The sequence below is a fragment of the Procambarus clarkii genome, chromosome 59, assembly GCF_040958095.1.
Source record: "Procambarus clarkii isolate CNS0578487 chromosome 59, FALCON_Pclarkii_2.0, whole genome shotgun sequence".
Lineage (NCBI taxonomy): Eukaryota > Metazoa > Arthropoda > Malacostraca > Decapoda > Cambaridae > Procambarus > Procambarus clarkii.
The window spans coordinates 21,599,782-21,624,742 of record NC_091208.1 but is presented as its reverse complement, the minus strand read 5'-3'; the positions used below and the strand labels follow the sequence as shown (position 1 = coordinate 21,624,742).

At 39.5% G+C, this 24,961-nt stretch overlaps 1 protein-coding gene across 5 annotated transcripts in view; it reads left to right on the top strand.

The window, feature by feature from the left end:
• LOC123768192 (hemicentin-1) overlaps positions 1-24,961 on the top strand; it is a 119,578-nt gene that overhangs the window by 89,993 nt on the left and 4,624 nt on the right. For 4 of the 5 annotated variants that reach the window (XM_069306959.1, XM_045758601.2, XM_045758603.2 and 1 more), the window contains 21 exons: positions 2,543-2,670; positions 3,259-3,428; positions 3,588-3,765; positions 5,407-5,571; positions 5,811-5,950; positions 6,196-6,369; positions 7,065-7,203; positions 8,286-8,417; positions 8,740-8,917; positions 9,782-10,017; positions 11,891-12,022; positions 12,572-12,691; positions 12,914-13,033; positions 14,188-14,319; positions 14,561-14,689; positions 16,623-16,745; positions 17,170-17,340; positions 19,258-19,377; positions 19,866-19,992; positions 20,163-20,359; positions 22,555-22,636. In XM_069306959.1, the coding sequence (XP_069163060.1) occupies positions 2,543-2,670; positions 3,259-3,428; positions 3,588-3,765; positions 5,407-5,571; positions 5,811-5,950; positions 6,196-6,369; positions 7,065-7,203; positions 8,286-8,417; positions 8,740-8,917; positions 9,782-10,017; positions 11,891-12,022; positions 12,572-12,691; positions 12,914-13,033; positions 14,188-14,319; positions 14,561-14,689; positions 16,623-16,745; positions 17,170-17,340; positions 19,258-19,377; positions 19,866-19,992; positions 20,163-20,359; positions 22,555-22,636 (3,093 nt within the window). The remainder of the gene's footprint in view (positions 1-2,542; positions 2,671-3,258; positions 3,429-3,587; positions 3,766-5,406; positions 5,572-5,810; positions 5,951-6,195; positions 6,370-7,064; positions 7,204-8,285; positions 8,418-8,739; positions 8,918-9,781; positions 10,018-11,890; positions 12,023-12,571; positions 12,692-12,913; positions 13,034-14,187; positions 14,320-14,560; positions 14,690-16,622; positions 16,746-17,169; positions 17,341-19,257; positions 19,378-19,865; positions 19,993-20,162; positions 20,360-22,554; positions 22,637-24,961) is intronic. The other variant, XM_045758602.2, reaches the window with a different exon arrangement.

Genomic DNA, 24,961 nt, shown 5'->3' with positions numbered 1-24,961 from the left:
TGTCATCAGTGTTACCATCATGTGGCAACACTCTCCATGTTGAAATACTTTCCTCTTCCACAGGATATTATCTCAGTCATTCCGATTTTGTTATTGAATGCTGCCCATAACATTTCTGTAAGTCTGTAGTTTTAATACTCATGGTGGTTCATATTCATGATGATTTGAACATTCTCATGGATAGCCGCTTTCATTTCAATCCCACTGGAATGGAAATGTAAGTGGATGAGACCTACTTTGGCCAATATGGGAGACCTTAGAAATGCCCAAAGGTGGATCTGTGTGTCTGCTTAGAGTTGTAAGCTTATCAGTTGTTGGCTACATATCGAGATCAGTAAGCATCTACATTTACAATTCATCTCATCTGATACTAGTTTGAAATCATTTATTTGTTTCCTCCAGTTTATTTGTTGTTTCTATTGCTGGCAAAGTTGGAGTTTTGAGCTGCCTGTTTTTAATTCGTGAGTGGCTGGTCCTGCCTCATACACTAATTGTTTCATTGTGTCTTATTTCCAAAAACTGGTCATCATGCAGAGGTCCAGTCCCCAGAGGTTTGTGGACTCTTACATGCTCTCCACTGATTTTTCTGTATGGCCACCAGACAGCAGAGATTTTTCTGCCTCGGCAATTTCTTTATAAGTCATGGACCCATGTTTTGTGAAAGTTTGCCGTGTTCCAGGCATTTTCCTCTGCCATGTCTTGTATGAAAATTTGGGCCTGGCGGTTTGTAGAACAAACTACTCCATCATCCATTTCTGCCCGAAACGCTTTGCGTAATAGTGGCTTTAGGCATTGTATGTACTAGCTCTATCTATAAAGCCAACAAACTTTGTAAAATCTCTATGTATGTACCTTACCTAAATAAAAATTATTATTATTATTATTATAAATTATTATTATTATATTATTATTATTATCCTACCTGCCAGGCTTTCCAAGTCTTCGTCATCAGTGTGTGTGTTGCATAAGAATGTCTTTCATTCCTCTAGTCTCCTTGTAAGTGTAGTCAAGCCTAGGATGTTGACGTCTCTGAGAATGCAGTTCTCATCATCTCTCCTGATGCCTTTCTGGACCTTCTTGTGGGACAGATCTAGAGGGTTACCTTCATTTAACATTTTTCTGTACGCTTTCCTTCCTGGGGTGTCCATGGTGATTCTTGCCTGTGAAAGTGGCTGAGTTGATGTATGGTCAGAAATAGTGTTGAGGGAAGTTAAAACGCTGCTTTCCAAGTGGTACGGCCCTCTCGGGTCGCAACGGGATTCGTACTCTGATGTTATTAGAGGAAGTGGTATCCGGCCCCAAGCCAGTAGTGGCTTTCAAGGGATGAGATCCGTGACGCAAGTAACTTAAAGGGGAAGGGAAATAAAGGCAAAAACTTAAGATTATAATTATTACCATCACCAAATAAATAATATAAGATTACACAGGGGGAGGGCTATTAACACTGCACAAGGGTATTATACAATCGTCTTCTCCTGAAGACTCTGGATCCAAACTCTCGGTGCCAAGTCCTCGGTGCTTTCGTGGTCTCTTCGACGAATCTTTCGACCAAGCTGAGTCTACCCCAAACACAGGCCAGCCAAAACACAGGTCCACTGGGGGCACCGCCGTGGAGGCCGTCAACCACAAGTCCAGCAGGTCTGCTGGCAGGTTCCGGATCAGCAACGCTGGTCAGGCCACTCCACGAGCGATACTAGGGTAGCGCCCTAGCCAGGAGCCTCGTGTGATACCACAAATCACTCTCCTGTCCTCAATACCCCAGTGGATAATCGTCTCCAGCAGTCGGTCCCGGGTACGACGATCCTTCACTGCCGTTTCATAGGCAGGGTAACGCCACAGTGTTCATCCGGGGGCCGACTCACAGCTGCTGCAGCTAAGCACAAGATATGGAGACGGCTGCCTTAGGTAGACTGACTCAACTTCCATCACAGCAGTCCCAGGTCGACTCTGTAAGCAGACACGTCATCAATAACAGGGACACCAAAACACCTCACTTACAGGCTCAGACACAAACGCCCGACATATCCACTCCATAGATGGCGTTGTAGTCTGAGCACCACCTCACCAGAGGTCAGCAGCGGCGGTGTTGTGAGCTGAACCGGACTGGAAACTGGCCCTTGTGGCCAGTACACGTTGTCCTCACCAGGTGTCGTCGTCCATTTGGAGGGGGTTTCAGGAGCTGACCCACAGATGGCGCGGTCGTCACTGCTCCGTGCTCGGACGCTGGATCCGGGTTCGTAACACCAAGATTGTCACTCAGTCATTCCTCTGCCCTCGTTCTAAAATTTCACATCCTGATATGGCCTGACTGGAATATTTAGAAAAGATCCTCATGGCATTGAAGACCTGAAAAACACACTGGCCCAGATTGAAATATGTAATACCCCAGTTGAGCAGAATTTTGGCTATCATAATATCAAATGACCACCTCAGAAAGAAGCATTTCAGCTATATTTTTTAAATATAAGATTTATACTTCATTTCTTTCAATATTTTTCTGCCAAATTTAATGTTTATAATTTATAACTTGTATATGGAGCAGCACAACCTGTGGCGGTGGAGTACGACTTAGGTCAAGATACTGCACGGCTCCTGCCCCTTTATATGGTGGTCAGGCTTGTGAGGGTGCTGCGGTTGAAGAGGAAGACTGCCGGTTAAGGGACTGCCCAGGTAAACTTATTAAACAATTATTAAAAAATGATGTAATCCAGTGCCTATACTGTATATGTTTCTGGGAAAATTCCCCTGTGGCTCCCTAAAACTGAAGCTATACACTGAGATGATTCCCAGACACATGCATTAGGTTGCATCAGTCATGGAGTTCTTAGGCCTTCTGGGGACCAGAGCCAGAACCTGGCCACCTTCACAGAGGCACAAGGAGCGGTGACATTTTGCCACCTCACCAGTGAAGGCAACCAGAAAGTCAGCAAGCCAAAACAAACCTCTGCTGGGTTGAAAAAAAGACCGAAGCCTCACAACTTGCCTAATGAACTCCGGCAGTGGCCGGAGAGGGGTTAAGTTCTGGCTCTGGTTTCTGTTAGGCTTAAGAACTGCAAGGTGATGTGATCTGGTAGATGGGAACCATCTCAGTGTATAGCTTCAGCTTCAGGGAGTCACTAGGGCTCCCTAGTGGCTCCCAATGTTAAAAATTCAATGTTAAAATTAAGCTGTATATCAGCTATAAAAGTACTGTAACAGTAAATTTTTCATTAAACTATGGATAAATTATTTACAATTTGACATTCTTTAAATGCTTAGTGTCAGGTGAATGGGGCATATGGACATCATGGTCTGACTGCAGTACAACGTGTGGTCAAGGGCTTCGTCAGCGGACCCGTCTGTGTGACTCTCCACCGCCTGCAGCTGGTGGTGAAGAGTGCAGAGGTGATGGTCTCGAGATCATGCCTTGCTCAAGCCCACCGTGTCTGGTAAGGAGGAGAATTTTTGCTTGAGAAACTTGAACATCTCTGGTTATTGCTTGAGGACATGGATGCTAATGAAATGTATTTATTGTGTTTAACTTCAGGTATTTTCATTGTTATTTTAGTGTATAGCATATAACCATTTCATCATAATGTTACTGGCAGCTGGATGGTAACTGGGGATCATGGGAATCATGGAGCGTGTGCAGCGTGTCATGCGGTGGGGGAATGCGACGACGACAGCGGGAATGCAATGACCCACCTCCTTCAAATGGTGGCCGGTTTTGTCCTGGTTCTGACACACTTGAAGATTATTGCAATCTCGACATGTGTCCTGTTAATGGTACAGAAACATGTCTTATGTATTTATATAGCTAATTTTGAATTCTGAGAGGAAAAATAAGTGTTTAGCATTTGCAAATTTATAGTCTGAAATATAACCATCATTAGAAGAAAAAAAAAATCACAAATCTTTCATGTATGTTTATCAAACTTACCTCCAAATATTGCAGCACAGTTCAATAAAGAAAATATGGCCAGCAATATAATAACTTTACATTTGTAATTCTGATTTGACTCCCATTTCCTTGTAGTATCTGTCAGCATCATATTGAAGCAGTAATATTATGATTAATATCCAGAATACAATATTAGTCTTACCCACACATAATGAATATTTCTCTTGTATTATGTCTTGTAAGGCTAATCGAAATGTATGGAAAAATAAGTATTTTATCTACAGTATTTAAATGTGATTTAATGTCTTATTATACCTGCATTCTTGTATTGACTGATCTGGACTGCTTATGGAGAAATGGTGGCCAGCCCAGCCTTGGCTTCAGGCACTGCTTGTATGGTGTCCAAACCTGGTCATTTTCCCACGGCTCTGCTTCTTTTAGACGATCCAGTAGCATACCTTGCTAGTTCCACCTTCTCCTCTGCTCTTGCATCAGGAGTTTCTGGTGCATGTTTATCACCATTTTATGGTGCTCATGTGGCTGATTTGTTGGTGTCCCACCTGCAGTCCTCCTCGTGGTAACAGTATGAAGTCTCGTGGCATGCGTTGCACCATTTCGTCTTTTTTTGTCCTTGCTCTTCAATTTCGGTTGTCATGTATTTTCTTTCTTGGAATTTTTCTGGATCGGCATCTAGTGCCAAGTACTGTCGCCTTGTATTGTACCAGGGCTCGCCCAGAAATAGATGTTTCGGTACATTCAACACTGCCCAAACTTGGGCTGAACAATAGTGATGTTTCGCTTCATGTAGGTCAATGTTCCATCCCCAACCATTCAAGTAGTTGGATGCCATTTCTTTCCCCAGTTCCATCCCAAATCCTAATGCTGACCCTTTCCAAGTGCTGTGTAGGCATAATGTCTTAATGCTATCTCTTGATAGTTTCCTTTCCCCTACATTCAACGTTTTTTTTTTTTTTTTTGCGCTATGAAAATAAAGCATAATCAGATGAACTAAATACAAGTCATTGGAAAGCATTTACAAAGTAAATTATATAATTGAAATGGATATTGTTGAGGATTTGTAATGCTATATTTTTGGCAGGAAAATTCAAATCTCAAAATCATCATAGTTTTCTCCGTTTCATTTTAATTATCGTCCGATTTTCATTAAATTTTAACACAACACACAAATTGGCAGGCTTTACAATTTAGAAAAAAATAGTGATAGAATGTTTTTGGTAAAATATATTCAAAATGCCAAATTCATTATTTTTTAGTATTAGGAAACATTAATTAAAAATTTCATCTAACATCTTGTCTCAATTCATCTATAGAATTGTGCCTGGTCTTTCCATTGATACCATCAAAATTACAAATAAAAAGTAAAAAAAAATTGTTTATTATATTTTTCAAGAAAGTTTAGTTTAAACCTACTTTTTAGTAACATTTGAAGGCTAAATATAAAAACATAAATCTGAAAATATCATTCTAGGGTAAAGTTGACTCAGGCCTCGTAAATTATTGTACAGGTGGTTGGTCATCGTGGTCAGTGTGGGGGTCGTGCACAGCTACATGCGGGGGAGGTCAACGAAGACGGTTGCGAACATGTGACAATCCTTCTCCATCCCAGGATGGTCGGACATGCACTGGTCCAGACACTGACACTGAGGCTTGTAATGTGCATAAATGTCCAGGTAACTACTTAACTTTGAATAAAACTTTCAAGAATGTGAAAATTTAAAACCTCTGTATGTATTTTACTTTGTTCTGTTTCTATTATATAATACATTTTTAATGATTATAAAGGAACAGACTAAGACTTGTGATGATACACCTCTATTTCCAAGTGTAACTAGCGATTTGTCCCGACTGCTGGGACTTCCAGGGTTTATTAATGTGCCGAGATTTTAGTATGGTGCTCTTGTTCTTGTAGTAAGTGGAGCATGGGGGTCTTGGGGCGAGTGGACAGGATGTAGTATGACATGTGGTACAGGAATTCGAGTCAGGAGTAGAAGATGCAATGCTCCTTATCCAAGGTTTGGTGGCACTCCTTGTCCAGGGGAAGAACGTGAGGTTAGTAATAAATACTATTTTACTCTATTTGGAAGACTTATGCATTAAAACTTTCCTCTCTTTTATAACTCCGTGATTTCATATTTTCATTGTTTTATTAATGCAGTACGTATATTATTTAACATATTTTTAAATAAGATAATTGTTTTTAAATTCATTATACAATACTGTAACTCATATATCCATACATGGTTTGTAATTTCCAATACAACTTGGTTTGTGTTGATAATATGCTTGACCACCAGACTGCTACCTGTGAGGGAGATGCTTGTGAGATACTGCCTGTGGTGGCTCGTGGGACACTGATGGGAGAGCTCAATGGCGAAGATCTGGGCATTGTTGCTATCAATGCCAATGTCACCACACTCGGCATGCAGAGAACCGTCACTGCTAATGTCAGCCCTCTTATACCCAAACATGTATGACTGATTCTTAATCTATATTTATACTCTTCTAGTTTTAGGAATGCATATATATATATATATTTGTTAATTTCTTAAGACTAGTAAACCTGTAATTGTGCATTAATACAACCTGTTATCCAAAAATGATAGTACTGTACCTATCATTACTATGGATGGAAGTACAAAATATGGACTGTTGCACCCCAAGAAAGATATTATTTGTGTACTATTAAATAAAAGCCCAGAAAAAGTAGGAAACAACCAAACCTAATGTTTCCTTAAGCATAGTATGGACGATATATGTACTAAGACCTTAAATGGCCTAATGTATACAAGGCCTAAGATTACTTATTTAGGGCCTAGGACAGGTTAGGCTTATATTTGCCATTTCACTCTTTGATATGACTTTTGTAGTAAAAAATCTGAAGTCTCTTTGGGTTCAACAGTTCATATTTTGCACATTTCACCCATGGTACCAATAGATACTATAATTTTCAGATGTTGGGTTGATATGTATTAGTGATCAAGTTATATTTTCACATAGTTTCTAATGTTTGAATAACTTGCTATGAAGGAAGTAATAGAATTCTTTCAATTTACTGTACTGTGCTTTCCACAGCATCCTCAAATAAAAATTGTGATGCATGAAATGCTGTAAATCTAACTCCTACTGTTTCTCTATTTTAATTTTACTCTTGTACAATATTCAGGGCACCTGGCTTACTCCCCTCCTGTCAGTGGTGTCTCCTGTGTACTGGACTTCAGCCTATGAGATAAATGGAGCAGCAAATGGACACTCGCTAACTAAGGGATTCTTCCGACGGGAGGCTCATGTTGCATTTGCTACTGGTGAGTAGAATTACTTTTGGGGGGATGGGGCAGCAGGAATATTCCTTTGTGTATAGTAAGCCTCTGGCTGGCCTGCTAAATGTTATTCACTTCTGTCTTACCCAGTGAATATGCTATTTTATGCAGTTGCCCCAGCTATTTTGTAGTGTATCCAGTCACCTCTTCTTTTGAAAATGTTGATGGAAGAGAGGCAACCCGGTATGCATTACATCAGTTATAAAACTGGGGTCGAGATGCTGGCTGGCGGAGAGCTTCCTCTCCTTTCATCCCAAACAAGTAGGAAAAGTGGGGTGAATGAGCTTATGCTAGTTTCGAGAGACTTCAATCATTTGTTTACATAGTTGGGGGGAGGCAGATTTTGAAGTGTTCATCTCTTTTGAACTCAGAAATGGTATGTTTTGACTTGCAGACTTTCTGGTTGCCTTTCTCTGTGAGGTGGCAAAAATAAATGTTTTCACTCCCTGCACCTCTTTGATTGGGCCAAGTTCTGATGCTGGTCCCTGATAGGCCTATAGAACTCCACGGCAGAATTATTTTTTATTAATTTATATATACACAAGTTCTTACATTCTTGTAGTCACTAGCACACACAGCATTTCGGGCAAGTCCTTAATCCTAATAATCCCCGGAATACGACCTCCCCAAATCGTTTAACAACCAGGTACCCACTTTACTGTTGAATAAACAGAGGCTACAGTTCAGGATTTGCACCTAATAAATCCTCCATGGCCAGGATAAGAACCCAGGCCAAAGTGCTCATGAAACGCCAGGCGAGTGTTTTATCACTTCGCCACAGGGACTGCTAAACAAAACTGTTCCCCAACCTAGTAGATGGTGGTATCTCAGCATATAGTAGCTTCAGGAAGCCACCAGGGCTCACCCAAAAATTGGCATTTCATTACATTCAATGCCGGTTTTATGTTTTAACAAATCAATAAAGGAAATTACTGTACAGTACTTTATTTATTATCAAAATATTTTTTTTTTTTTTTGAGATATATACAAGAGTTGTTGACATTTTTACTTTTGACATTTGACATTTGTTGTTGACATTTTTTGATATGTACATTTTTCTTTTGTAGGCGAGACTGTGGACATGACTCATGTTGTGCGAGGTGTTGACTCAAATGGTGTGTTATTGGTGGATGTGGTAGTAACTGGCAGTGTTCCTTACCTGCCTCCAGGCTCAGTCATCACACTTCAACCTTACAATGGTGAATATTGTACATTGCAAACTTACTTGATTTATACATGAATAGCTTGTCCTACATACCTCAGCACAGTATTAACAAATATAATTTATGTATAAAGTACAAAGTTACTGTACTTTTTAAAAAATTTATTTATGTGAAGGTCCTTTATAAAATTTCATCATTGCATCTTGGGCAAAGATTTATAATCATAAGAGCACTGTTACCAGATTAATTTTATGTATATGATGTAAGTAATAAATATATAATAATTTCATCAAATAATATTAATGGAATCATAAATATCTCACTCTAATCACTTCATTTTTTCTTTGTTGCCCCACAGAGAACTACGTACAAACAGGTGGAGGGTCACTCTTTGCCACTTCAACGCGCACCTTCTCTGTCGGTGAATACCACCTGCCTTATGCCTGGAACCAAACCATATCTTATGATGCAGAACTTGGCAGTATGCCTTACCTTGTTGAGACTTTGCATGCAAATGGATTAGGGTCGTTTTACAGGTAGGAAGTTTCTTTATTTTCATAATACTGTACAGAATTTTTGTTAATCTACATGTAAACATAATAGATTTTGTATGAAAATAATAATTATTATGTACCTGGGCTTTAGTAATATACTAGTGTGATACGTTATAATTAAAGTCAGGGTGTAAAGATATTTTGATAATTTTGATAGTGAAGAGAACAAAGTGCTGATAACACTGTAAATAAACACCAAGATCAGATTAAACATTAATTGTAGATAACATTTTGCATGTAAGAGTTTGATAAAGCCCTTACATGTGAAACATTATCTACAATTTTGGTCTATTCTCTTCTTGTGAATATTAAATGAGAATAAATGAACCAATGCATCATTATAGTACTGTATTACTAATATACTCTATATTTCTTAATAAGTACATTGTCCTTTCAATTTTCCAATCTATTACCCAAACATCTGGAACTAGCTCTGTGATTAGCACTGTGTGTGAATGTACTACTTAAATGTTCTTAGAAATAGATGAAGATTTGCATATTTCTCTGTTTGAATGATTTTAACAGCTCCTATCTTCTCAGAGGAAGGTAAATGAATGCTGTACAATTATTTATCTTCGAATTGTAATTGTTGTGTTTTATTTCAATCATTATATGAACAAATGCTATTCTATCATTTACATTAATGAACAAAAACAAAATTGTTTGCCCAGAAATGATACTGAAAACCACTCCATAACCTCTAAATATAACAACCACAACCTCCATGTACTGAACGGTATAACAAACTTTGGTCCAGTCTCAATTGATTTGGAAAATTTAACAACGTATTTATTTTCTGCACACTCGGTGTCCTTACATAACACGGATCTTTTTAAAATTTTGCAGCAGTGGCCAAGCTGAACTTGACCTGATTGTCTCAACATCTATTGCACCAGGATCACCTAGTGACTCCTGCCCTTCAGGGTTTACGTTGGACGAGTCGGGACCCTACTGTCGTGACAATAATGAATGTTTGACTTCTACCAGTCGGTGTTCTCATGGCTGTACTAACACTGTTGGCAGTTATGCATGCACTTGCACCCCTGGATACACACTAGGTCCTGATGGTTACACGTGTCAAGGTAAGTTTGTCCCTAAGTTGTACTATTCATTTGCTCTGGTAAAAGAAACATTCTCACTTGTTATTAGACTTTTATTGTCAAGATAAATTTGATCAAACTTCTTGCTAAGTTTAATGGTTACAATACAAAGCAATTTCCTTTTTACCTTGTCAAAGTTATTCTCACCAACATCACTTTGATCTCATCTTTCATGTCAAAGTTAATCACCTTATCTTACATAGGCTAAAGTGTAAAGTCCTGGCACTAAATACTGTCTACTGTATTTATAAAGCCAATATGTTACAGTTCATTTCAATGATGGGAGTTAGGGATGGGGGGTTCCTCGTGTCAAAATGTTTACTCACGTATACAGTAGTTAGCTTGAGAGATGAACCTGTCCTGTGAGCATTACTAGCTAGTGTACACATTAGTATGGAAAGTAAGTGCACTGGGTGCATAAATATGAGTGAAAAATAATTAGGTTCAAATAAATCTGTCTCGCATGAACCAGTATCTTAAGTATTTACATCACAGTTTTGTCATAAATTAATTGTTTGTTATTATATTTAATATTATTTGTATTTTCTGGGGAAAGCCTCTTGTGGCTCCCAAGTGCTATTCACAGGTGCAGGGGAGTGGTAACATTTTGCCACCTTACCAGAAAAGAAAACCATAAGGTCAGCGAGTCAAAACAAACCACTGCTGGGTTCAAGAGATCAAAACATCGAAACCTGCCTAATGAACCCCCCCCCCCCTGAGTTTCAAGGCTTCGGTCTCTTTCAAAGCCAGCAGTGGTTTGTTTTGACTCGCTGACTTTCTGGTTGCCTTTCCTGGTGAGGTGGCAAAATGTCACCACTCCTTGTGCCTCTGTGAGGGGGAGGGGGGTCAGGTTCTGTCTCTGGTCCCCCAGAAGGCCTAAGGAGCTCCACAGCTGATGTGACCTGGTAGATGGGAACAATTTCAGTGTATAGCTTTAGGGAGCCACCAGACTTCACCCATAAATTGGAGTTTTGTTACATTTAACACATTGTTTTAATGTAATTATATGTTATAAACAAAGATTGTCACATACCTGGTTGATACCTGGTTGATGGGGTTCTGTGAGTTCTACTCCCCAAGCCCGGTCCGAGGCTAGGCTTAACTTGTAATGTCGTCCAGTAACCAATAGCAAAGCCCCTTGATTTGGATTTCTGTCTGAATTGAGTAAAACAAAAGCTTTTCCTTGATTTTTGCCAAGTTATCCAGAGATTCAAGATACTGAGGTCCAAATCAGAGAGCCCTTATTGTAGTTATTTAATAAAGTAATGTTAAGATATTACATTTATCCTGAGCCTTGAATATTCTTGAAATCTCAAATGTTAAACCCTCCTAAGGATCACATCCCATTAGTGATCTTTTATATAATTTATGCTGAACCTGCAGTTACACTGAAACCATCTTCAAGGTTGACTCCTACCTGATATTGATAGTTTCATTGGCTGCCATTGAAATTGCAGTTTTGTATTAACTTTCATATTATTGCACAGGATGGGTTTGCATCAGACCAATTTAACATAGAGCTCTCACTGAAGGAAGCAAACTAGTAGTTTCTACGTTACCTATACAATATATGTAAACACAAATTTGGTTGACATAGTGTATATAATTGGTAGCTTAAGATTGATTTATTGAATATATCCAAAGTTTTATTCAAAGAACATTAAAGATAAAATGTAGAACATTCAGTACAGTAATTAGTGTTTTGCAAAGGATTTTATTAAATTTGTAAAACTTCTAGACAACAAACATTAAGGGGTTGTCTGAACTGGATTTCATTATTTAGCCTTCAGTTTCTAATTCTATTTGCCATTTCATCACTATACAAATTTCAACTTTTTATTTAATTTTATTACAGATGTAGATGAGTGTTCTATGTCTGGAGTGTGTGGTCCAAGAGAGCAGTGTAACAACAGCCCGGGTTCTTACATGTGTACTTACACCTGCGGTCACGGTCTGAGGAGGACACCTTCTGGCACAGCTTGCGAGGGTCAGACTCCTTTAGTTTCAAAACTTTATTACTGTACTTCCATCACAACCATAAATACTGTATTATTATTATTATTATTATTTAACATCACCTTGAAGAGCTTTACATGAATATATTTTTAATAAATTAGTAGTAGAAGATGGTAGTGATGGGTGAATATTAAGACGGATAAAAAGGGGGAGTTATCAAGGGAAAGTGCCAAGTCATTATGACTATATAGCACTGGGAAGGGGGTCAGGATAAGGATTTGGGATGGGACGGGGGGAAGGAATGGTGTCCGGCCACTTGGACGGTCGGGGGGTTGAATGCCGACCTGCATGAAGTGAGACCGTTGCTCTACCGTAATTTCATTGATTGGCTTGATAGGGTTAAGGCCTGAGGCAAAGCATTAGAGCAGGAATACAGCAAGCACCGAGTGATAGCTTGTCTTAACTTATTTAATGCTGTTTCTTATAGAAAATTACCCAATCAAAAACTGTATTATATTTAGGTATTCCCCTATTTAGGGATACCTGCATGTTGTCTACATTTTTTCCCCATTTTAAACAGACATTAATGAGTGTCAGGAGCAGCCAGATGTTTGTGACCAAACATGTCTTAACCTCATTGGTGGCTACCGATGTGATTGTCGCCGGGGCTTCAGACTTCTTGGCCAGAGTAACTGTGTAGGTCAGTGTTATTATCAGATAGTACAGTAATACCTTATTTTGCCATTCTGTATATCTGTCAGATAAGAATATTATACACTCTAGTTGAGTTGATTAGCTTAACATGGTTTAAGGGAATGTTTATTACAGTATCTGCAGATAACCAAATCCCAAAATATTAGGTTACTGCATTGCTTAGAAAATAGTTTTGAACAAGTTTTGGTCAATGTGTCGTCCCATACAGATATCGACGAATGCTCGCAGTTCCATTCTCCCTGTAGTCATGAGTGTAAAAACACAGTGGGTTCCTTCAGATGTACCTGTCCTGAAGGCCATAACCTCCTGCCTAATGGTCGCTGCAAGGGTAAGTTAAATAAATATAAATACAAAAGTTCAAAGTTTTTATTAATGCTAAAATAATGTAAAATAGGGTTAGTTCTAGAATATTGCATCACAACCAGGTGAATGGTTCACCAAGAAATAAATGAGATCAGAATCAAGGTTAATGAGAATAATAAGGGTGAATATGAATGGCAGAGTGAATGAGTATTTGATTGAAATGTAAAGTATCCTGCCTCCATGTTTGCATTTGTAACCTTTTTGGGGAATACTGTATACACATTTTGGTGTTTCAATATATGAGCTGTAAACTTTTCTGCGTGGCTGTTAGCATCTCCTGTCAGGATAACATCCCAACTTTTTGTTCTCTTAGAGAGTCACACAGTCCCTACCAGTCTCCCTAATTCCAGTACCTGGTAGTGTGTGATGCTGCACTATCTTAGATAGTTTAATTATAAACAATGTGGAATTTACGTGAGATAATATCAATACAGTATTATAAGGGGTCCCGGTAGTACAGTCGGGGTTGTTCTCGACTCACAATCCAGAATTCCGGATTCAAATCCTGGGCGAGACAGAAATGGTTGGGCACATTTCCTATCGTCTAATGTTTCTGTTCACTTAGCAATAAGTAAGTACCCAGGAATTAGTCAGCTTGTTGTGAGGTTGCATCCTAGGGAGGATCAGTAATTCGACTTTGAGGTAGGGGATCTCAATATAAGCCTAATGTTTATAAATACAGTGGCTGCCTGTCCGCCGACACAATGAATTAAATTATTATATTTCTTATATCATTTTAATTTCAGTTCATTTTTATCCGAGATGTGTCTAGCATATTCATAATGTTACAGTTTACAAATATCATAAAAATTAGATAGGAGGTATGTACACAAATGCAAAAATTCAACAAAAACAATGCGTGAAGCTACATCCAACCAAATTTATGTAGTAAGATAATCAAAATAATAACATGCAGTTTACTGCCATTTCTTATTAATAGGCAAAATACTTTTGGCAGGAGGAACCTACCTGGAACATCCTGCTGTCTGAAATACACCGACTCTTTCCTGCAATGTCCAGTATACAACACACGAAACTTTTGATATTTGGTACATAGGCATTAATACAGTTTTGTGTAAAACTAATCTGATGTCACTGACACTGACAGTGCTATTTCAGATGTGAATGAATGTGCATTGTACCTACATGACTGCCTGGAAGAGCAGGAGTGCCAAAACACTGAGGGCTCCTACACCTGCATCACTCACTGTCCTGCTGGTCTAACCCAAGCCACCAATGGCACTTGCAAAGGTTTCTAAATACTGTACTTTGATGATTCTGTAGTACAGTATTATGATATTCTTTTAAGTGAAGATAGGGATACTGTACTAATGATATTTACAGAAAAATTTACATTTACAAATTCGTTTATAATGGAATAATGAAGTGTTGTTTGCTTCAAAATATATTACTTAAGTACAGTAGTTGTTTGAAGCTAAATTTACTACATATGTTGCATTTAGTGTTAAACCATATTAATTTTATTTGACAGACATTGATGAGTGCTCCGAAGAAATATCCACATGTCACTTCACTCAGATTTGTCTAAATACGTGGGGATCTTATCGATGTTCGTGCAGCCGAGGATTCAGCTCGTCAGGACCAGGACAACCATGTTTTGGTATGTTTGTTTCTTTTGAGCCTAAGATCATGTGACAATTTTTTTTTTTTGCTCGTCTATATTAAGATACATGTGTGAGGGAACCCTCAGTAGCTTCCTGACCTTATCTGTTGTACCACCAAGACTGAAGTAGTCCAACACACCAGGCCGCCGAGACCCATCTGTCATCTACTGTTAGCCAGGAGTAGAATCAAGCTCGCTCTACAAGAACATGAAACCATTGTCATGCTCATTTTAGCAGGGAAGCATGGGACTATTGTCTGGGACAAGAAGCCTGTTAGGCATATCAAGGCCTCTCTCTCTCTCTTGGCTCACAACTGACCATTTCCATGATGCATCTCACAACAGTTGTCTCAGGGGGAACAGCGGTATCAGATGTAACAAAACTTGCCAAGAAGTTTGTCTTGCACCAGAATCAAACCCGGGACAATTTTGGTTGTGAATAGTCTATACTGATCTCTGGGTCCAAGAGATGTTATTTTATTATGTTGGAATTCATGCTTGGGCCCAGAAGAAACCATATTAGGATTTAGGCTTGGGGGCCAGAAGAAGTCAAGTTTGGATTTAGGTCTAAGGCCAGAAAAGGGTATGTTCGGATTTAGGCCCCAGCATGGGAACCAAATAAAATAAAAAAAAAAAGCTACAACAAGAGGTGCAGGACCTCAGGATAGAAGGGATTAACCCATCTAATAGGTGGCAAGCAGAGGTAGTAATGAATGACCATCGGCATGTAGCAAGATCAATAAGCTTTCCCCCTTGTCAGTGAGCATGGGCTGGCTCACCCTGAACTACTCCAAAGACTGGGGGGGGGTTTTCCAGGACCTGAAGGTAAACCAAGCAGAAATTGCAGGCACAGGAACCACTCACCAAGAAGAAAACAAATGCCTAATGCAACCTAGAGAGAGAAACTCTGCTACAAAAGGTGCCAGTGGCACACTATATGAAGAAAGCATGCACAAACCTATGGACCCCAAAGAAGACTAGCCATGACCACCCCAATCTCTGAACCTGGCACGAGTTACTGACCCTTGTATTACTCAGGGAAAGGTACTCTCAGGAGGCTGGCCTTTCAGGGACAGACACCCAAACCAACCAGGAAAGGTAACCCTGTAAGAATAGAGGCATCGCCAGTGAGCACTTAGGGAAGGTTATGCTTAGACACATGCAGCTTGAGGTGAACAATTGACCAAAGTCCACACAACAAGTGACACTTGTAACCATATGCTCATGAAGCAAATACTGCAAATTGGAATATTGTACAAGTAAATGGGACCCCTGCAGGACAAAGCCCAAAGGATAGCCAGCACTTATCTGGAATAAATGGGACCCCAAAGGGGTTAGCGGTGACTGGGAGGAGTTGCAACGTTTACTCCTGCACCTTGCTATTGACTGAGGTGTTCACCGACTGATCAATAAGCTCCCAGTGCTGCCACCTGTGATGAGCAGTTGGAACTTGAGGGTGAACTACCCAACTACTGGGCAGATCACTTGCAGAGTTGTTGGCTTATCTTGCTGTTGTCTGCTTTGTCTCATCCTATCTTTTTGGTGATTATCATGGTAAGGGTGATCACAGATTCCCTGCTCTGTGAGTCTCTGTGAGGGAGACAAGATTTTACCCTCTGGACCCCGGTAGGCTTTTATTGACTCGCAAGGACCTGGTGTGACTGACATAGGTGAGAAGCTAACCATAGTGGCTAATGAAAGGGAGCCACAGCAAACCCACCAGAAAGAGGCATTACATTATGTTCAATGCTGTTTTTGTTTTTTTGAGGGGGGCTGTTTTTATGACCAGATTTAAATACCAGTGCTGTATTGTGAAAGTCCACATTTTAATATGTTCTGTATTGACTGCATATATATTTCCAACATAAATTTGTATATATTTATTCTAAATTTTATATTGATGATGCACTTGTGTGTTGGGTGGTGTTAGATGTGGATGAGTGTGTGACCACTCCATCACCCTGTAACTACCAGTGTCATAACCTGCGTGGGACCTACCAGTGTATCTGTGCACCTGGACAACAAAGGCTGCCCGATGGGAAATCCTGTGTTGGTGCGCGTTTATCCTGCTTTGTTTTATGAAATACTGTATGTAGTTTTGAAATCGTCTCGAAAGTCCTGTACCACGAGGTATATTTGGAAAAACTTTGTTTAGTGGTCCTAGGTGTTTCATTTTGCATACGTAAGCAAAGCGCTTAGTTCCTCTAGATACTGAAGCCCATGTTTTAAAATAAATAATTCGAAAATATTTTCAGTAACTTAAAATATATTATTAAAACCTGATAAATGCTCAATATAATCATTCTGATTTACCTCACTTGTTTGGTAAATAGTCAAATCCTGAAGAATAACTATGCGCCTTGGCTGTACACAACACCCAGTCAGAAATATGTAAATACAACCTGCAATAATAGCTGATACTGAAATTACATTAATGACAAGAAATATTATTAGTGGGAGGGTGTTGTGTCTTGCAGGGCTACAGTACGTAGAGGAGCCTCGCGCCCGCTACCCTGTCCCCCCACGTCGTCCCAGACCTGCCTTGCCTGGCTACCCAACCACAGAGTTCCAGGAGAAACTCCTTCAAAAGTTCTACATCCAGTCTAGCTGCCCACAAGGCTTTGAGTATGAGGATGGAGAGTGCAAAGGTAAAGGAAACTAAACCAGACTAACTACTGTACTATCCAGTAATTATTAATGAGTTTGCATAGACAACATGGATCTGGCCATTAACAGTGGAGAGGGATATTGAATGCTTTGTTTACATAGGGGAATGGTTAACACAATGTAATTTAAGGGTCAGGTTAAAATACTAATAAATGAAATACATAATAAAAAGTTAATGCCAAACACCCACAATTAAAATACAAAAAATAAAATTATATATTATATATATATATTACATATATATGATATAATACTGTGTATAATATATAGGAGTACCACCTCGGGTTGCGTTTTAGGGACCCTCAGCCTCGAAGAAGAAGAGGATATGTAGCATCCAGGGGAGCCTTGTGGGGCACCCACGTACACTCACACATTGTCTTTTCCTACCACCCCTATATATTGTATATTTTGTCATTTTATTTTATATAAACTTCATTACACAAAATGGGTTACATGCAAGGTATGAGGCTAGTTGTCACATGTTAAGTTCTTCCAGCTCATCAGATGATGGGCAGGAATCATGGATGCAGTATGCGTTTTCCCTCTGTATCGCCACACTAAGGTACTGAAATAGGAAGCTGGTGGCTCTAGGGTCTTTTGTTGTTTCAATTAGCCTAGAGCCCAGCTCCTTCAAAAAACTAGTAGCACTTTTACCCCAGGCACCAAGTGTCTCCGAGGCAATAGGGACAAAATTGAAGTGGTGATCCAGCTCTGTGTTTACGAGACTCGGCTGCTTGTCTGTGAGTGGCAGCGCCACCCGGATGTGCAACACTGATGTCAACCTAGGTGTTGGCTAAAATTGAAATGCACGTACAGTCCCACACCAACTGTGCACTATTCTTCCAGTGGTTCACTTGTGATCCCGTCTGGGTAACCAACAAGCTTGTCAAGAGTTGCGAGGCATTAGGTAATGGGGTTCCCTCTGCTGGACAACCGGCTGTGGTAAGGCTCTTCTTAATACAGTAATGTCATTTACCCCTCTGTATCTTGCATGCCATCCTCCTGTGCTTTTGCAGAACAGGCCATGCCGGCCATACCTGTCAGCCAATACACCTATATTTGGTGTGGATTTGGGTAGCGATTCGAAGAGCCATGGCAATTCAGAGGGCTGGCTGTGTGAGACGCGTGCCGGTTGCTGACTTTGGGCTTAATAGGAAGGCACCTGTATGGGGAGCTGCTACAGCTCTTAAGTCAAGCAGTGTTATGTGGACTAACATGTGGATAGTCACCTGCTCTCTGCATTTCCTTAAGCGGGGCCAGGTTCTGGCTCTGGTCCCTGATAGGCCAAACAGAACTAGCTGTAGCCAATGTGACCTTTCAGTATAAAGCAGTCTCAGGAAGCTAGCTTCAGGAAGCCATCAAGGCTCATCTAGAAATTGGGGTTTCATTACATTCAATACCGAGTTTTCCATAACTGTGTTAACTTGGCACTTTTACAAGCTCTTTCAAATAATTAAATTTTTAAATTTTATATTGATTGTTAAATACATAATCTAAGTGGTAGATCAAAAACAATGTCAACAAATTTATTTATTTAATAAACTTGTTAATAAGATACATTGATAAGACTAGTTGTGTTATATAATGCCTCCAGTCCCTTAAAACCTCAGTAAATTGCCAATTAGACAGCATTATGAAGTTAAACAAATGCTGAACTGCATAAATCTGGAATCACTTCCACAGACCAGGTGAAGTAGGTTAAGAGTCCAAAGCCAACATTAGTGAAAGATAAAGCCTAGGATCATCATGGTATAATGCTGTCTTAACTGTAGACCTGCTGCAGCATCATGCTAAGAAAACTAAAGCACATTATTGTTACATATATAACATTGCTTACCTACATATACTGTCATATTGAAAATGTTAACATTTACAACTACAGTGTGTAAAATTTTCAGATGTGGACGAGTGCACCTTGACAGACAGATGCCAACACCACTGCCACAATACATTTGGCAGTTACATGTGCCTCTGTCCTCCTGGCTACCGTCTAAATCCTAACCAGCGAACATGTGATGGTAACTTGTCGAGCATGACTTACATTGTAGTCTTACATTTGATCCTTCTGAACATTTGAATAACTTACACAGATTTTCTTCAGTGTATCACAGCCAGTCAAATATCAGTTCTCCCCCCCCCCCCCCCTCATGGTTCCTCCCAACTAGCATTCACAGGAATAGGAAGATGGGAGGGGAAGGGAATGGGGACTTTGAGCCGATCCTACAGTGTGAAATGAAAGGTACTGATTACCTGTTGACAATTTTGAGTCTACTTTCACAGCCTTCCCTGGTAATAGCCATCACTCCAGCAGAAACTCATCTTATACCCCTCTTACTGTTATGAAGTACTTTCTTAAAATTTCAAATTTCTGCAAGAAACAGTGCGAAATATAAATGGTTTTCTTGGCTGGATGAGTTCTTTTTGATAGCTGCATATAGAAGATAAGCAAACTACTAAATTTCTCAGGATAAATAATAGTAATTGTAGCATTTTACCTTTCATTTAGATATTGACGAGTGCCTCGAGCAGGAAGTAGAGTGTGGGCGAGACGAGTTGTGCTTCAACTTGCGTGGATCCCACAAATGTGTGCCTACCCCTTGTCCTCCTGAGTATCAACGAGATATTGCTACTGGGTAATTATCAGGTTTTTGTTTATATAATGTTGGTACATTATACTCTACTTTTTCCATTTAGAACCTACAGTATTTACAAAAGTTCAAAATTAATTGTTTAAGAATTAAATCATTATACATCTTAATGTAGTGTTTAAACATTAATTTAGCATTCTGAATTTTACTTATAGGTCATGTATTCTGGACTGCCGGAGAGATCATTCTAGCTGCCCACCTGGGGTCAGTTATGCTCACATTCTTGCCTTCAAAACAGCCTCTCTTCCAGCTGGTATACAAGCTAACCAGGATCTTGTCAGACTTATGACCTATGATCAGGCAGGAAATCTGGTGCCACATACACTCTTCACCATAATAGAGAATGAAACAGGTAAAATGTACTGTAATGTATTCCTTATTAATTCAACCATATTCTGAAAGCATATGCATTGTATTAAAAAACCAGCGTTGAATGTAATGAAACGCCAATTTCTGGATGACCCCTGGTGACTCCCAGAACCTATACACTGAGATGGTTACTTTAGCCATGAAGTTCTTAGGCCTACTGGGGACTAGAGCCAGAACTTATCCCTGTCACAGAGGTACAGGGAGCAGTGACATTTTGCCATCTAACCAGGAAAGCATTCAGAAAGTCAGTTATTAGTTAAAACAAACCACTGTTGGGTCCAAAAGAAACTGAAGCCTCAAAACCCTCCAAATGAACTCTTCCCAACTATGTAAACAAACAATTGAATCTCGGAATTAGTGTGAGCTCATTTGTCCCACCTCCCCCACTCGTTTTGGGGAAGGGAAGAAGGGGCTCTCCACCTCCATGGGTCTGAGCTATCGATTCTGGAGCAGATGTACAAACAAAACCTACCTGATGACCTGGAAGAAAGGAGGGAGAGATTCAGGTAGCCACTGGTGCTTAACCAGAAATTGGTATTATATTGCATTCAATGGTTGCTTTTTTAGGGGAAGCCCCTTGTTGCTTCCTGAAGCTAACTAGCCAACATGCAAGTCAAGTGGCAAAAAACACGACCACTGCATTAGGCCTTTTGTCAAGTGCCTCAGCATCCTCCAGGAGCAGCCCATCCTCCGAATTGACAGTACGTTTTAATACTAAGTGTAATAAGTACAATACAGACTACAGGCGTAATACATAAATACACTTAATCACCAGAATCGTACTCAAATATTGTGAATATTTGGGTTTACCTGAAAAACTGAATAGAAAACCACGACCTAACCTAACCTTCTTAGTGTATGAGGACAAGCATTTTATTGCTTCTTAATTACAATGAGTACTTAACCTATAGCTATATTGATATTAGTTTTATAAAACTAATAAAACAAAACTAAAATCTTTCAATAAATTGTAAAGTACAGTGGCGCCTCAATCAACAAATTCAATCCGTTCCGGCACCGAGCTCGTCATGTGGAAAACTTGTCTTGTGAAACAACAACAAAACTGTCGTCGAAGGTGTCCGAGAACCAGCAGGAACGCTCATTAATCGAGCGAAAGTTCGTCAGTCGAGACAAGTGTTCTGCAAGTGGCTTGCTCGTTACTCGAAATGCTCATAACTGGAGCCGCTCGTCACTCGAGGTTCCACTGTAACTCGGGATATTTTCAAATTTTGTATAAAATCTCTATTGTTTAATAAAACTGAAAAAGAAATTCTTTATATTTAAAACTTGTGTATAGAGAATTGAACATGAAAACTTCATCCTAAAATTCTGAGTGTCTTAACAGAAAACGAGGAGAATATATGGGGAGGTAAATGTAACAGCACAAGTAATTGTAATTATGTACTATTCCCAACAGTCAGGAAATGAACTTATTACACTTAGTATTAAACCGCACTGTCAATTCGGAGGATGCGTTGATTTTGGTGCGATTCTGGCGATTAAGTGTATTTATGTACTACACCTGTAGTCTGTATTGTACTTATTACACTTAGTATTAAAATGTACTGTCGATTCAGAGGATGAGCTGCAACACCCACATCCTGAGAGAGTGAGAGCAAGCAAACAAAGGCAGCAATTGAGAGGCGCATAAGAAAGGCTTGTCCCCAGAAACACTTGCAACATGGCCGATACCTCATGCCTCTTAAGCGCATGGGTACAACAAACGTTGCATTAAGCACCAAGCGAAAACAGAGTCCACTAGCTGATGCAACCTGGTAGATGAGAACCATCTCAGTGTGTAGCTTCTGGGGGCAACATGAGGCTGTCCCTAGAAAGTAATTGTAATTTTTGCTTCTTCATAAATTCTTAGTGAATTCCCAATGGCAATGATAAATACTATTTTTACTCAAGTTGTAAGAAATTATATGTTACACAAGTTGAAATTACATTTTGATCATAAACAAAGCATTATTAATTATAATAATGTAATGTACATTAACAAGGCTTCAGCAACCCTGCAAAAAAAAAAATAAAAAAAAAAAAATCGAGAGCATATCGCAAAAGAAAAAAATCTTCATTCCGTAATGAGGTAACGGTTTCATTACCCGTTGTTTTATTTTCCTATTGGCAGAAATTTAGTCAGCTGCACATAATCATAAACCTACATTTCCCTTTCAGGTATTCCCTTCAGAATCCGCCTACAAAATGGGAAGGGCATCTTAAGGACTCTCCAGTCACTGACCGCTGGACGAGAGTACAGGTAACTTGCAAAATATTATTAAATCATTTCTGTATATCCAGTGAGGATTCTCAGTCCCCAGACTGTATACCATTACAGACACAGTACTCGGGTCATAACAGTGTGGTAGTAACTAGCCAACATACGTTAGTGTTGACCCACCTAACTGAAGGAAGGTTGAACAGCTGGGTGAGCTGTGTAATTACCTAAGTGTAATTACCTAAGTGTAGTTACAGGATGAGAGCTACGCTCGTGGTGTCCCGTCTTCCCAGCACTCTTTGTCATATAATGCTTTGAAACTACTGACGGTCTTGGCCTCCACCACCTTCTCACTTAACTTGTTCCAACCGTCTACCACTCTATTTGCGAAGGTGAATTTTCTTATATTTCTTCGGCATCTGTGTTTAGCTAGTTTAAATCTATGACCTCTTGTTCTTGAAATTCCAGGTCTCAGGAAGTCTTCCCTGTCGATTTTATCAATTCCTGTAACTATTTTGTATGTAGTGATCATATCACCTCTTTTTCTTCTGTCTTCTAGTTTTGGCATATTTAATGCTTCTAACCTCTCCTCGTAGCTCTTGCCCTTCAGTTCTGGGAGCCACTTAGTAGCATGTCTTTGCACCTTTTCCAGTTTGTTGATGTGCTTCTTAAGATATGGGCACCACACAACAGCTGCATATTCTAGCTTTGGCCTAACAAAAGTCATGAACAATTTCTTTAGTATATCGCCATCCATGTATTTAAATGCAATTCTGAAGTTAGAAAGCATAGCATAGGCTCCTTGCACAATATTCTTTATGTGGTCCTCAGGTGATAGTTTTCTATCTAGAACCACTCCTAGATCTCTTTCTTTATCAGAATTCTTTAAAGATTTCTCACATAATATATAGGTTGTGTGGGGTCTATGTTCTCCTATTCCACATTCCATAACATGACATTTATTAACATTAAATTCCATTTGCCAAGTGGTGCTCCATATACTTATTTTGTCCAGGTCTTCTTGAAGGGCATGACAGTCATCTAAATTTCTTATCCTTCCTATTATCTTAGCATCATCAGCAAACATGTTCATATAATTCTGTATACCAACTGGTAGATCATTTATGTACACAATAAACATCACTGGTGCAAGAACTGAACCCTGTGGTACTCCACTTGTGACATTTCTCCATTCTGATACATTGCCTCTGATTACTGCCCTCATTTTTCTATCAGTCAGAAAATTTTTCATCCATGATAGAAGCTTACCTGTCACCCCTCCAATATTTTCCAGTTTCCAGAACAACCTCTTATGTGGAACTCTGTCGAAAGCCTTTTTTAGGTCCAGATAGATGCAGTCAACCCAACCATCTCTTTCCTGTAATATCTCTGTGGCTCGATCATAGAAACTGAGTAAATTCGATACACAGGATCTTCCAGATCGAAAACCATACTGTCTGTCTGATATTATATCATTTCTCTCTAGGTGTTCTACCCATTTAGTTTTGATTAGTTTTTCCAATACTTTCACTATTACACTTGTCAATGATACAGGTCTATAATTGAGGGGGTCTTCCCTGCTGCCACTTTTGTAGATTGGAACTATGTTAGCCTGTTTCCACCCGTCTGCTACGATTCCTGTACACAGGGATGCCTGAAAGATCAGGTGAAGTGGAATGCTGAGCTCAGATGCACATTCTCTCAGAACCCATGGTGAAACGCCATCTGGGCCAGCTGCTTTGTTCTTACCGAGCTCCTTGAGCATTTTTTCCACTTCGTCTCTAGACACCTCTATGTGTTCTATGTTGTTCTCTGGAATTCTTATTGTATCTGGTTCCCTAAAGATTTCATTTTGTACAAACACACTTTGGAAACTTTTCGTTTAGTGTTTCACACATTTCCTTTTCATCTTCCGTGAATCTATTTCCCATTTTCAACCTCTGAATATTATCCTTTACCTGCAATTTGTTGTTTATGAATTTATAGAATAGACCTGGTTCTGTTTTACATTTGTCCGCAATCCCTTTTTCAAAATTTCTTTCTGCCTCTCTCCTCACTGCCGTGTAGTTGTTTCTCGCATCTTTGTATCGCTGGTATGTTTGGGGGTTCGGCCTCTTCCTGTATTGATTCCATTTTTGTGTCTTTCGGTCTCTAGCCCTCTCGCAATTTCTATTGAACCGATCTTGTTTCCTAGTTCTGCATCTCTGTTTTGGTATAAATTTTTTTGTGCCTTTATCATATATTTCACAAAACTTGCCATACATCTCATTCACTTCCTTGCCTAGCATCAAATTAAAGCAAAGCATCAATGTAGGGCATTCAAATTGCATCTTAATACATTCGATGTGTTAAGTTGAAGTACTTTAT